This window comes from Alligator mississippiensis, chromosome 1, assembly GCF_030867095.1.
Source record: "Alligator mississippiensis isolate rAllMis1 chromosome 1, rAllMis1, whole genome shotgun sequence".
Taxonomy (NCBI): domain Eukaryota; kingdom Metazoa; phylum Chordata; order Crocodylia; family Alligatoridae; genus Alligator; species Alligator mississippiensis.
The window spans coordinates 92350615-92365809 of record NC_081824.1 but is presented as its reverse complement, the minus strand read 5'-3'; the positions used below and the strand labels follow the sequence as shown (position 1 = coordinate 92365809).

Here is a 15195-nt window from a genome sequence, read left to right as displayed (position 1 = left end):
CAAAAAAGGCATTTGCTTTCTTACAGAATTCTGCAAGCTAGTTAAAACCCTCTCTCAAGATTTGCTGAATTATTCCCACCTGGCCTAGTTAGGCAAGCATGCCTCTCCCCTCTGTTAGGCCTAAAATCTTGGTCACAAAAGTGAAACACCTGAGCACCTTGTGAATCATGTCACCCATGTAACACTGCATATGTTGCATTAGAGAAAATGTAAGAACACTGAAATGAGGCAATTACTTAATTGATTCAATGTAAAAGTCGCTTTTCCCACCCACCCTTTTACCAAACTGCTGTAATATGCCTTCTCTGTGACTGGAGGGCAACAAAGTCAGTGGAGGGAGTTAGGACACAATCAATGATGTACTTAGGAATGGTAACATGTTTGTGGAGGAGGTTGAGGGATTAAAGTTCATTCAGGTTTCCTGATAAAAAGGAGAAGAAAGGAACCATATATATATATTCCCTGTCCCACCCTCCAAGTTAGGGCTAGCAGACTGGTGGAGGGTAACAAGTTGGGAGGCAGGGGGAAAGACTATCTTGACTCCTCAGGTTGCCTACCTTAGCAACACACATCTTTCAGGCTCCAGAGAGAGGCTTATACTCTATACCCCCTTGCCCTGATTTGTGATCACTCAGTAACATCATACTAACACTTCTACCTTCCATTCTCAAGGTGCTGCCACTCCCATGACATATAGTCACTTATCCTAGCATTTTCTCAGCTAGCTTTAGAAAGGTCTGCAATTTAAACTACATGCATTGAAGAGATCAACACTATTTCAACTGCTCAATGTAAAAAACACTTTCAGAAGATTTTAAAATTGCAGAGAAAAGATTACATAATACTTTCTAGCCTGTCATTTGTTTTCAAGTATGTATCAGCTAGAAAAAATAAAATAATAAAAATAAATAAATAAAATCAAGGATATGGGATGTGCTCAGTCTTTAAGGATCCCTGGTTTCCCTATGTGGAAATGCAAACTGACCTAGTCTTACAGCAAGCAAAACTGCTATTTCTTCATATGATCAAGCACTGATGTGTTTCAGAAGGCAAAGTCAAGAACAGTTGTGTATCTCCCTTACTTTCCACCCACGCTGTCCCCATTTCCAAGAGTGCCAGACATTTACTCAGCTTAGTTTACCACGTTCACTCAGATTTCAGTTCATCTAGAGCAAAGAAATAGCCCCCTGCACTCGCACGGTTCTGAAACAGGAAGTGACCCAGCTTTTCAGCTGTACTCATTTAGTGATCTGTTTACTGCATCAACATGGAACTGTGTGTGTTTTTTCCCTTGCTTACCCGCCAAAAGTATTTTCTGTTTGCATTCTTGGGAACTGTATCGGTGGTATAGATCTCTCCTACCAGGGGTCCAAAGCGTGTTCCTTTTGGGATGTACTCTTTGCTTATAACTCCAGTAACCTACAAGAAGAAGAGCATGGGATCAGCCCATCTTCAAGAGAAAAAAAAAGCATAACTTCTCCTGTTCTTATGAGAGAAACCCCAAAGCACAACATAATGGTAATGAGAAGTCAGCAAAACAGAAACACCCAACCATGTTGAGAGCATATATAAAACCTCTGCCAAGGTACTTCATACTTTACTGAAAGATATGGAGGAAAGTAATTAAGAAAAGTGGGGGAGCATAATTAGGTATAACTGCCCTTTTGGGGGAGAGTGTGTGTATGTGTGTGTGTGTGTGTGTGTGTGTTAGAAAGAGAAAGAAGAAGAAGAAGAAACAAGCAAAGTGCTTGGAGATATGTGTTACCACACACTGGATTAACCACATTTTTATAAGCCAGTATCATCAAAATGATTTCCCCTCTCCCCCTCCCCCTCTTTAAAAAAAGAGGGTTAAATATGTCACAGTTAAAAGAACAGCAAGGTACCAGCATGTAATCTATTGGTACTAGCATTGCCTCCCCATCCTTATATCTGTAACTTTTCCCCAAAGGTCAGTGTCAGTCACAAGAACCAGTAACATTCACTAACAATTAACTGTCTGTTGGTGTGTAGCCATGTCTGGTGGTTTCCTAAACATATTCAGTGCATTCTCCTCTTCTAGATCAAAGTGAAACTTTTACTTTACACTGGTCCCCTTTCCAATGTCAACAAGGAAACCAACCAAAATCTACAATTCTTCTATTAACATGCAACTTAAAGCTACAAACAATATGAATGACTTTTGGAGCAGGTACTCACAGATTACCTTCTTTAAAACTGAGACAGAAGTTCCAGTAATAAAGGTTAAGCTGGTTTGATCAAGCAGAAGGCATGAGTTTTTGGTGAAAATGCTCTGGCATACCAAATGTAAGATACGTATACCGGTTGTTCAGCTTCCTCCTTGACAGTAATTATACTCAAAAAGTCACTGACCACAAATCAGGAAGCAATTCATCATTATTCAGAAGAACGTGCCTTTGAGTAACCCTTTACAACACACTGCTGAGTTATTGGTTTTGTCTCTTCCCTTTCCCCACCAGCCCTCTTATTTTTCTTGTGTTTAAACAATGTGCTATAAAAAGAGTAATTCTGTAAACCAAAAATCAAGACTTCATAAGACTGATATTACAGCACAAGTATGGAGGGGAGTAAAAATATCATTAGGTTGGTTAACCTTACTAAACTGTCATGGTAAAACTATCACATCCCACCCTTGGTCCTTATTAGATAATAATTCTCATTATGGCAAGCTAGACTCATGGAACAATACAATTATAGTAGAATTTAATGATTTGAACTAATTATTGAGTGCCTGTGGAGATTCCTAACTTGTGAATTATCAAGAAAACAGCACAATTAACAAAACTAATTAAAAGTCATCACCATTTGTGAGTAAGAATGTATTTGGGGTACTTTGCTGTATACTAGTTACTATTATCCAAAGAGAGCTTTCATTGTAAATACTGATCGAGATCTGGAGCTAAACTTATGTGTGCGAGTGAGACAGAGGGAAGAGAGACTGCTTTGTGTATTAGCGAAATAAGAATTCAGGTTTTACTGCATACTGCCTATACATAAACATGCCCAAGATGGTTCACTTGGTTTGTAACTGACAACATAGACAATTTCTTAGCAAAACTGTATTTAAAATGACAAAATCAAAATGAGAAGAAACTGATGTAGAGTTAAGAAGAGAATCCATTAACAGGAGGAGTGCCATACATATTTGCATATGTTTATGGTTTACATTAAAAAAAAATAGCAGTCAATACAACTAAATGCTCCATTGATTTGTGCATCTGGACTGGGGAAAAAGAGAAAAGGGACGTCCAGAAATTTTCCTACACCTACCACAAGTTGAAACATGTTCAGTGGCCCAGTTTTATTTTTGTCCTGCTTCTACATTTCTCATAGAGAGCTGAAAAAGGCAGATGTTCTTTTCATCTTCCCCATATATCTTCATTTACATCTATCTGCCCTTTCAATAAAAGTTCACAGCCAAAGCATAAAACATCCTAGCAGTTTAACTGTAAGGTATCTTTTAACTCATTCCCAGTTTTAAAATATTTTGGTCTCAATTAAGATATGTTCAGAAATCACTACTGCTTGAACCATTTGCTGTACTGGCTTCTCAGTTCCAGCTGATGCTTTTTGATATATATTGTATACAATATTTGATTCTTCCCCAGTACCTGAAACATTTATATTATTATCTGATAGTTGTTTTCTGAAGGTAGTTTAGTAAACTACATTTTAGTAGTTTCTGTGCGCATGTTTCAAACTCTGACTAAACTTGTTTATTCCCATTTTACTTGCTATGGTTTCTGATTAGAGTATCTATTATTATACATTGTGTGTCTCTAGAGACTCAATAGTTATAAGTAGCATTAAACTGAGAATCATAAGTCAGCTGAGGTACACACTTGCATTACTAAGACAACTCAGTTCTAGATCTCAGGTCAGGCAGGAAGCTGCTCCCATACCATAAGCAAGGTCAAGGAGACTCTTGTCAGGGTATAGCTCAGTGGGAGTTAGTAACTGTGCTTGATGGCTGTTGGCAATCAAGGTTACCTAGGACTGTTCACAAACAACAAAAATTCTGCAGAACTAATGCAAAAAGGAAGTTGGGCCTTAGCTGCTAAAAAGCACACTCAGAGCAAGCATTTCAAACTTCTGTCCACAAGGTGTCCTTCAGCACACTCTTCCACATGACGATGATACTCTATGTAGTCACCACATTTTGTGGATGAACATTAGTTTGATAATGGGCTCTTTCTTCACAAATTAATGGCTTCTAGAAACATTTAAGGAATTTCTCTTATCTTTGGCTCTCAAACGTGGAACTTTGTAATAAAGAAAACATTTTCAAAATAAGTTCTTTCATGTATTTATACACATTTTATTTTCTTTCTTTTAGCACCAGAGCTTTCTTAGTACTGCCGCAAACAGTCTGGCAGTTGATACTTATTTCCATTCTCAGAAAAACAATACTTCTACGATAATAGTAAAAAACCCAAATCATGGCAACTGTGGTAGCATCTCCATGACATGCATAAGACATGGTACTACAGGGCTAAAAGAGTTCAAATACTTCTGGCATACTTGGTGTATGACAAAATGAACACTATCCATTCAAGCTAAAAGAACCATGTTTTTGGCATTTAGGGTGAGGCAACTGCTTCACTGCATGTAGCAAGCTGTGCAGTCTCCAGTGGTCAGGTCTGATCTTATAGGTAATGAAACCGCTGCACTATTTTGACTGGTACTGCATATGTGTAAGTCAAAGAATTGCTTTTCTACTCTGCTTGAGCTCAAGTATGTTCAAAAGCCTGTTAAAATGCAGTGTTCACCTAACCCAGGAAGGAAACACCACTGGAACTGACCAGGGTCCTAATGAATTACTGCTGGGGCAAGGCTGCTGTATGCCTTCTATAAACACATCAGTGAGAAGTTGAAAAGCTTCAACACTTTCATGCTTCATCTACCCCCACAGAAGCCATTCCACTGGATGCTTTATGGGCAGCACTGACCCCCCTGCCATTTCAGCGTATCCGTCTCTGTCAGCAGGCTGGGTCACAGAGCACATCCTGACAAGTCATGGCTCCCAGACAAAAAACAGTATTCCTTAGGTTCTTGTTTTGATATTAAAAAAGGAATAAAGAAATATAAATGCTTAACAGTGGCAGAGAGAACTGGACAATAATGAATATCAGTTCTGAGGAAAGGAAGCCCATGTAAATGAAGCTAATGAACTGTATTTTTCACCCTCTTTCTACACTCTATTTTAAGCACAACAGCATTTTCCAAAGATAAATCTGGAGTGGGTATCCTGTGTGTTGGGGCTGAGTTATTTTCTTTCAATTACTAGTCATATATTTATCTCAGTTCCACAGAACTGATTCTTGTTTGTATGAAACAAAACTGAACATTTCTACCAAATCGACTAGAAGAAAACCGAGACTGAATCAAGTTCTGCAGCCTGCCATTTACTTTTTAAAGGGGTGTTCAGATTTATTTCTACTATACATAATTAAGGAGGAAACAAAATGGCTTCAGAGAATTCTCTCTAAAAAAAGGCGTGTGTGAAGTTAGCAAGCTATACTTTATTAACAGTATTAGTCTAATGCTAGTCCCTGTCAGGAGAAGCCTTATTACAGAAAGGACTGCATACAGAATCTAATACTACAAGTAATGGGTTTTCAAGACTTACACTTCTCTATGTGCATTTGAAAGGACAGGATAAGTGGTGTGTTAGGATCCCAAATATCTAGGCAGTATCCTATACTAAGAAGTGCTGCTGAGATTTTGAGCAGATGGAGGAGAAAGGAAATTCCTTGAAAAGCTGCTTGAAAATATTGATGTAAAAAGATTATTCACATCTATTATTGTAAAGTACATTTTTTATCACTGTCTTTTATATAGCTTTCATTAAGCACCAAAATGAAGCAAAAGTGACCTGACATATTTAAAAAAAATATAGCACCCTTCAAGTAAATCTAACAGCCTGAAATGTTAAGAGCAGAAGCAATTCATTAAAAAAAAAAAAAAAAAAAAAAAAAAAAAAAAAATGCTGATGCATATTGTGAGTTCATAATGAAAAATGTGTCCTTCAGAAAAATCCCCCAGCAAAGTCCAAGAACAAACAAGAGCATGATGTGTCATGGAATCTCTTGCTGTTTCAATAAATCTTTGAGAGGAGTTACGGGATTAGCAAAGCTAAAAGATACATGCTAAGAAAACAAAAACAAAACATGCGCACACCACAGTAGTATTCCTACTCCCATGAGACATCCAACACGAAACACACATCTAATCCTGATACCATTGGTATTTCACAAGCCATCTACTGTCGACTTTTTGGCAATACATTGACTCAAGAATTCCAATCTTTCCACAAAATGAAGCCACAATTATTTCCCCAAAATTAACAAGGAATACAATTTAGATGCATGCATATGCATTGAAACACCCACCCACACAGAACCCAATTCTTATCTCGCCCCTTTTCAAATCAAGAACAGCTATTAGAGTTATGCTGGTTTTACAACGCAGTAAGATCAGAGTCAAGCTCCCTTTATCTTGCTTCCTCCCTCCCACTGCTTGGGTTTGATCCTGTGAACACTTAGGCACACAAGCCATGTTATTAAAATTGGCAGCAGGACAAAGCAAGCACTTAAAATGAGACAGAAAAAAAAATAGATTCAGAGTCTAAAAGTGGCCATGATGAAAGTAATAAGGAATGTGCTATGCAATTATTTTACTTTCTTGACAAGTCAAGAAGATATTCCTATACATTTAATTCTATGGCTTTAATAGAAGGGGACTACAGTATCAGTAGATTAAAATGATAGAAGTCAAAAGTTCTTCCTTTTTCTTACTACATGTGCTGCTCAGCACAAATATAGCAGAAAGGGGAACAAAAGAAGGATGTTCTATACTGAGGCTCCCTCTAGCAAAGGATCTAGATTGGTTATATTTTAAGAAGAAATTGGAAACTGTTGAACAACTATAAAAAAAAAATAGTTCAAAGCTCGTAACAATCCTAAGCCAATTTACAGAGCTGAGCACTAGTGTAAGAAAATTATCAACTCCTACACACTGGTGTTTCCTAATACACCGCAGGGAATTTATAAAGTTTCTCTGACTTCTCTTATTGTGGCCACAATATTACGTGGAGGTAACAAAGCAAAGAACTGGAGGAGCCAACATGTTACTGGCTATCTGTCTAGTAGTTAAGTAAATTGTCTTGCTACACGTTCAGTGTCATCAACAAAGAGAGAGTGTTTAAAAAGTATGGATCATAATATTGCATAGTATTACACAACGTTTAACTCACAAAACAAAACAAGTTATTTGCATTTTCAATCTTTTTTTTTTTTTTTTTTTTTTTTTTTAACATTCCTCCATTCAGTAGGGGAAGGAGGGTAAGATTTCACATGGATGTTTGATCTTATCCTGATCCCAAATCACTGTATGTTCTACAGGGTACTGTAGGACCAAATGCAGCTATGCCACTTTATACACAAATACAGCTATGCCACTGGAACTCAGCTCAAATTTCTGTACATGGGACTGAAAGAATAGATGTAGCACCATGGCACTTGTTTTGGGAGGATACATGAGAGAGAGAAGAATGTGCTTAAATTCCATTTCAGATCTGTGGTCAGTGCATTTAGCCAGAGCAGCAGCACAGGTAATAGCTGCCATACCAAAAGTCACAATGCAAGGAGAAATGAAGGGTTGTCCCTAGGATTACTATCCTGTTGAACATCACACCTAGCGATAATAGCTATTGTATGCGAAGAAGTAAACACACAAGTAATTGCTCATCCAGCCTCTTTTTTTCTCCCCAGCCCTTCTGAAACAAAGACACATACCCGCTCCAGAGGCAGGCATAAAATATACTTGAATGTCCAGCTACGAGTAAAAGATACTGGACCCAGATAAACAACAACCAGAGTAAGTAATGGAGACAATTTGTTATGTGATTCTTGCCAGTTTTACTACTACTTTATTTAATAGATAAGCAAGTGTTTTGAGATTTTAGGAAGTTAAAGTAAAGCAAGCTCATGTGAAGGGTAAAGCAATTTCATAACCAAAAACCAGAAATAATTAAATTCAGATCCAGGAATTTCTTTCTTTCTTTTTAAAGCTATTTATTGTACAACTGAGAAACTTCAAATCTCTCGGCCAGAGGCAACGAGCGGACTAGGAAAAAGAAATCTAAAAACTGGCACAAAAGATTGCCCTATACTTTAAACATGCGTATTCGGACACACACTGACTTAAGCAAACAGTATAATCTTTGCAATTTGGTACGGAGTAAGTTTTAGGGATGGGTTACAAAGTAATGCAAGTATCAAGTGATAGACAATTAGTTTTCAATTTCTTAATGAATAAAAGGATCTTTCTTCAAAGTCACGGAATAGAAGTGTGAGCTAGTTATTCTTCAAAGCACTGTGAATTGGCTGGCTAGCCCTAACCTTCCCCAGCAAACTGCTGCTTACCTCTTTACAGTTTGATGCATATTTGAAAGTCAAGTTCCTTGGCAAGGAAGCCTCTGCCTGAGTTACGTTGCCTCCATCAGTGCTAGGATCCCATGGGTGATCATTTACGATGTACGTGCACTTCTCTTCAAAATCAGCCTCTGTCCACAAAGTCATGTCAGCATCCTCCATGTCCATTTTCATTGTCCAGTCTGTCCCTTTTACAAGCAGTTTGAAACTCACAGAGTCCGAGCTACACTGTGTGGCAGCCTGGAAAAGAAGAAAACAATCTTTAATCCCCATTGTCCTTCAGTTTTTGTGGTTTCCTTTGAGACAGTGTGACTAATACTGTAGTCTGTGACACTTTAAAAACGTATGCAGGATAGCTGGTACTGTTGAGTAATAGCCAAAAAAGCAGTAGAAGTGAAGCTGCTTTGACTGAAGCAATGTCTTAAAATGCCAGCCTTAGTAATAGGGATCCAGTGGAATGGGGGAAAATCCCAGAGACTGACAACTGCATTACCTTTCTCCAGATCCTTTCCTTAATGCCTCACGAGAGGAAGGGGGAAAAAAAATATTCCATGTCCAAGAGACTGTGGGGTCATGGCCGCAGGACCACTTAGTGCTTGTGGAAAAGCTGCCTCAGAAAAGTGTCACAAACAAGGAGAGGAAGAGGAAGGAGCTGCTGTCTGCGTCTGAATGAAGCTAAAAATGGAAAGCGCATGCTGGAGGAGCGGAACCCAGCCTTGCCTTTTCCAAATGGGGAAGCCTGAACTTTCCCACCAGCTTTCAACACACAAACAACTTTCAAAACAACCTGGCCCCCCTCCTGACGTCCTCTTATCCTTTGGCAAAGAAGGCTGAGAAAGTCTACATCCTGCCAGCATCAGTGGAGCAACAGCCTTTCATAGACCACGGGAACATACTCCCTTGGACCAAAAAAAAAAAAAAAAATTCTTATATGACTGTGACTTGATGCTATCTCAAAACTTTAAGCTTGAAGGACTAAATCAAATAAATCCCTGTAACAAAATTCTGCTGAGTCCTTGCCTGTTCCAAGACAGAAATGCTTTCAAATGATCAAACAGGTATTAAAACATATTTTGTTCCTTGAGGATACACAAAACTAAAAGCTTCTTTTTAAGCTGATAGGGATAAAACACAAATCCAATTAAAAACATTTTTTCCCTGTAAAATATCCAACTACTACAGAATTTCACCCTGCAGTTCCTCTTCTCTCCACCCCAATAAAAAGAGAGAAAGAGAGAGAGAAAAAGAGAAATCTCTGGGGAAAAGGATCAAGAACTCTGTCACTGTTTGATTCTCAGTTAAAACATCAATTGACCCCACTGAGACTTCCTTTCTGGACAAAGTAGACGCACATTAGAATTCCAGTGAATGTCCTAGAGAGGGTCGAATATTTGCAAGAACAAAGTCTACTCTATTTTTGCTGCCTCAAATTTTTTTGACAGCTGTACAGTGCAATCTCTCACTACATCTAAAGAACTGAAGATGTAGTGAGAGACTTCTTCATGCTTTGGTCTAACACACAGCAAAATTATCAGCTAACATACTTACTGAATTTGAATGTCAAGAGAAGAGGGAGGAAAAAAAACTAATAGTGAAACTCAAGTAAACTGACAGTTACATCTAGAAGTGAAAGAGTTAATACTACAAGACTAGGTTTTCCAAAACTAAACACAGAAGAGTCTAGGAAGAAACACTGCTATGTATTCCAAGTGTTCAGATGAACACAGTATAAGGTCAGTTTTAGATCCAGAAAAAAGGAATCGTGCTCCTTACCAAGGTCGAGTCCACAAATAATTCCAAACAGCAGCCCAGCGTTTAATGTAAGTCTCACTCATATCTACAGAGTAAACATCTCTTCTTCCTTCCACTTGCTGTTTTAGAGTACGACTGACTCACACCTAGAGAGTTAAGTCTTCTGGCTTGCGCTTTGCTTGCTCACTGGCTCGTTCTCCGTCAGACAGGTGCTGCTGCACTTACTGCTTTTGCCTCTCAGAAACACTGGAGGGCTGAGTGTTACAAGAATACTTTCAGTCTGTTAGCTAAACAGCTTGTTCCTTTCCCCTCCCTGTTTCAGATTTCCTATTAGCCACTCATCTGATTTACTCAAAGTCACGGCTGCAGGGGTGGGGCTATACCTGTAACACAGAAACTCTGATCCAACCAAGGGGAATTTTCTTTTTTTCTTTCTGCCCAAATTTCCCTGTTGGTTCACAGGAACATCAGCGTTCCCTAACAGCCAGCCTTAGTTCCACAAGACCACCACCTATGACCTTAGTCATACGTTATCCAGTTTCTACTACAAATCCATTCATCAGGCACTTTTTTAAACCGTGAGTCTTAAGGACACAGTTACATGATTTTGCTGTCTGTCTTAATTAAAAAATGGGATGCCATTAAACTAGCAATTAAAGAACCACATTCAGATTACAAAATATAAAAAGCAGCTACTTAGAAGCTTCTAACAAAAAGCTGAACAATTGCGGGATGTTGTCTAATACAATTCAAGGATCTCAGGATACAGAATAAATAAAGGGTATAGATTATCCTAGATCTCAGGATGTAGATGATTTCTTACAAAAGGAGAAGGCTACAAAGTTAATTCCTTGTTTAAACTGCTTCTTACTGATATTTATTAAATATCACTTATCTTATGTGGCAGCTTCCTCTGCCCTTCAGGTAAAACATGGGAAGCTCATTAAATACATGTAATAAGGCACACATTTAAAAACTTTACATGCCAAAGTTTGTACAGTACACAAAATATGTTTCAGCATGAAACTTGTGTTCGACAATATTTTGACTGCTCACTTAAGAGTGTGCTGGTAATTGAAGGAGGACTGGAATAGTAATTAGCGAGCCCTGAGCTCGTCAATTTTTTTCCTCCAATCCAAGTCCGTGTGTTGGCTGAAGGAAGGACATCCTGTGATGATGGCATACAATGTCCTGTTTGTTTATTATTAAAAGCATTCCTGCTTCTCATTACAAAACAACCAGATGCCTTACTTCCTTCAGTGGTCCTGTATCTTCAGTAAGGAATCTTCCAATTCAAGAGAAACAATGATGCACAATTCCATTTATAGCCAGCCACCCAATTACAAACCGTAGTTGGTTTACTGAAGAGCAAGTCTCCTGCTTTTCCTTTTTGCCTCACATCTTTAGACATATTTATAATTTCTTTCCTCTTGGTTACCATGTACCTGATTTCTTTTCCTAAATGCATGCTGATAAGTATAGGCCTATTTGGGTGTCATATTTATTTACAGAAAAACACAGTGGTTTGTAAGATCAGATGTGTGTCTTTGAAGTGTCCACAATCTGCTGCCCCCACCTTTTATGCCCCTCTGCCAGCGCTGATGATAAAGAAGGGTGAATGGGATTATTTTTCCCTGTAGGTTTTGCCATGCTGAGAATAGCATATCTTTTTAAAAACCTTTTGTATGTTCTAACCCAGAAGTCATCACACCACTGGACAGAAGTAGGGCATCTCCTGCATTTGAGTGTCCTGGCTTAACTGCTGCAAGTGTGTCATTCCACAGGAGAGGTGGCAACGGTACTGGCACTGATGGGTATAAGCGTAATTGGATATACAGGGTAAAAGCTAGGCACATACAAAAGGAGATCTAGGGAGGTTATGAAGTGGGTAGAAGCATTTATTAAACAAGAGAAATCCAGCCTACTTGATTGGGTAATTAACTGATGCTGAGTCACACCACATCGAGCAGAAAAACAATGTAGTCATACTGAACTCGATTCTTTTACTAAAAAATTATCTCACTTTGAGGTGCAGATGTTTCAGAACTTTTCACTTCCCCGTTAGCAAAAAAAGAACCTGTGTGTTGTGACAAAGGGTTTTTAAACCTGAAAGCTTGCTAAAAATTTTTTTTCCAGCTATTTAAGTTGGTCTAATAAAAGATCAGGTTCACCCAAAGAATCTTGGAACACAGAATTCAAGTGCTGACCAATTAAATGTGAAGGAAAACTGGGGACAGATAAATCTGCCTCTCAAGGAACTGTGGCTGTCTTTTTGGTATGGAAGAGGGAGGGGAAAGATTGGTTAAAATGAAAAAAATTATTTGGATAAATAGGAAGATGCCGGTGCTCCCACTCAGAACTGGTGGAACTTATGGCACATGCAAACTTCAAATAGCTTTGTGCCACTCAACAAGGCAACCCTGAAAATTAGGTCCAGGTGTTCTAGCAGGGGTAAGAAAAGCCTGAGAGCAGAACTACAGTAGTTTAGGGGATGGATTTCACTTTCATGTAGGTCTTGTCCTAATGAAGTTTGATCTGGAATAAAACCAAATAAGGTTCCCAGGAAAGCAGAGATGGATGCAGACACAAATTGTAAAGGTTCTGTATTAAGGTAACAAGCATGTGGGAAATTTTCCCTTGGAAAAAGAGAGAGAGAGAGAGAGAGACTGACCTTCTGACCTTCCTCCCTATAGAGAAACATTAAAAAAAAAAAGTCTTATTTGATTGGCAGTTTGCTGCTCACATATAGAAATCTTTCATAGCAATAGCTGCTATTGTCTGGAATTTGCAATCTCAAAATGTTGTTCATTTCAAAAAGAACTCTTTTAGTCATATTTTCATTTTTTCTTTCTTGCTCATAGAAAACCTCAATTACCTTATTAATCAGCATTTCTCAGGCAGATCTCTTCTGCAGCAGCTTTCAGCCTGGCAACAAATCATGAATGGCCCTAACAGCTCTGATCTCAGAAATCCCCATCCATTTCCTTTGATGCTATCACCACTTCAGCTCAACAACAAGCTGATGCTACTCAACTTCAGCTGCTGTTGCCTTATTTTCTCTGTGCCTTCGAGAATTGTAATTGTAAGGGAAAGAGGGAGGGAGGGGAGCTGGCTCCAATAACTGAAACTTCTTTAGAAAGTTGTAGGGGAGATAAAATGCACAGAGGAGATAAAAGCAGTCTCATTTTCACATCCGCCCCTTCCTTACCCAAACAAGGTCAGTGGCAGACTGACCACATCAATAGTACTAACCAGACCCACCCTCATTTCCCACTTCCTCTATGTAGGCATCTTTATACTGGTTGACATTTGGGGACCAGTTGTGGTCACTACTCTGAGAAAAGGTACTGTGTTTTATATCCCTACACATCTCCTACATGTTGCCTTTGAAATAAAGCCCCCAAAAGAACTTTCTTCAAATTGAGGTTGCCATTCCTTTTAGACTTCCCCATTTTTGTCCACATTTTTGAAAACCTGGACAAAAGCTAATTCAAAGAAAAGAAGGCCAGCCACCACACAGTAACATCTGCAACAGTTAAAAACCTTCAACTTGCAATGCACAACTTCCTGGCCTTTGTGAAAAACAACCTATAAATTTCAAATTTGATTTCAGAGGCTTTGCATATCCTAGACTGCTTCAATGTGATGCTGCACATAAGGAGAGAAATTAGGCTATTCGGAGTATTTTTGCAAGGACATTTTAAACTAATACTTTTAGCTTTCAGGGACTGCCTTCAATTAAGATTGCCCTGCTTATTACCTCATAGTACTTCCCAATTCCTCCACATTTATTTTTATCTCTCCTGTACAAGAGTAGGTCTGTTTGTTGTTCTCTCTGCTACAGCATAATTTTAAGTCTGACTCTCCCTCTCTAAGTGTTCCTTTACACCTGTTAAAACCTGCCATAATTTATTTTTCCTTGGCTGAGTCTTATTCAAACCAAATATCATTCAGGTTACTTAGGATCAATTCAAAGGGATCCTCCTCAGCTCTAAGGGAAAAATGTTCCTCCTAAGACAGTCTTCTGTGTATTGAAAGAGATTTGAGGCAGCGGGCAAGAATTATCTGTGAAATGCATTCCTCTTTGCTTCTCTTTTAGCATAGGCAGTAGAATGACAACAAGACAGTCTAAGCAACTTTTCTTTTATGCCAGGAGTGTCAAAGATACAGCCCACACGTCTGATATTACCTGTGAAGCCCTATCATCGGGTGCTGCTTATGGGTCTTGGACTGGACCTGCATGCCATGCTGCATGCAGCATGCCCTGGACCAGTATGCATGTCACATACAGCATGCTCTGGACTCTGTCCAAGCCCCAAACACTGCATGCTACATGTGGGGCTGGTCCAGGACACATGCTCCATGCAACCAGACCAAAAATGTGCACTGGTTCCAACACATGGGATTGGTTTGTGCTCTATGGGCTGGCCCTGCACCACTCCAGCCTACGGGGCCTAATGAGTTTGACACCCGTCTTACGCAAACAGGGTTTTGTGAAATAAGCTAGAGGAAAGGCTTTGCCTTCTCACTTCTGTTTTCAGATAGGGAGAAGGAAATGTAGTTGTTGGGGGCAGGGAAGGAAGAGGGAAAGGATTAAATGTAAGGAGTCACCTACGTATCCCTCATGGGAAGAAAGATGCATCACAGAAGGCCGCATACATGCGGGTACTTATCACAGGCCAACTCCCCACCACAAATCTGTAGTCTCTGGAGAGAGAGAGAGGACAGCTCCTGGCTGAGCGCTAAGAGTTTTGTGCTAATACCTTTTTGTTTACTTTGCACATACTTGCAAGCCCCAATTTTGTGTTTTGCATAAAAATTTGAGATGTCGTTGCATCAAAATTCAAGATATAGAATATTCTAGCCACATCCACCTACCCTAAAAAAACAAGGCCCAGCTTTCCTTGGAAAAAAATCTTCAGATTTTAGGATATAATCACCTAAAATATGCCCATTTTCAAATTACGGCCAATAAATAATCCATTCC

At 39.0% G+C, this 15195-nt stretch overlaps 1 protein-coding gene and 1 long non-coding RNA gene across 10 annotated transcripts in view; one reads left to right on the top strand and one right to left on the bottom strand.

Annotated features, from left to right (window-relative positions):
• Nucleotides 1–15195, bottom strand: part of PRDM1 (PR/SET domain 1) — a 130713-nt gene that overhangs the window by 15047 nt on the left and 100471 nt on the right. For 6 of the 9 annotated variants that reach the window (XM_019499923.2, XM_019499930.2, XM_019499922.2 and 3 more), the window contains 2 exons: nt 8448–8696; nt 1300–1419 (listed from right to left, as the gene is read on the bottom strand). In XM_019499923.2, coding sequence (XP_019355468.1) covers nt 1300–1419; nt 8448–8696 — 369 coding nt within the window. Of the gene's footprint in view, nt 1–1299; nt 1420–8447; nt 8697–8949; nt 9026–10229; nt 13452–15195 lie in introns of those variants that run through there. The other 3 variants (XM_006260362.4, XM_019499928.1, XM_019499924.2) reach the window with 3 other exon arrangements.
• On the top strand, nt 7805–9459 carry LOC132252125 (uncharacterized). The gene is made up of 2 exons (XR_009463904.1): nt 7805–7899; nt 8960–9459. It is a non-coding gene; the product is annotated as an uncharacterized LOC132252125 (long non-coding RNA).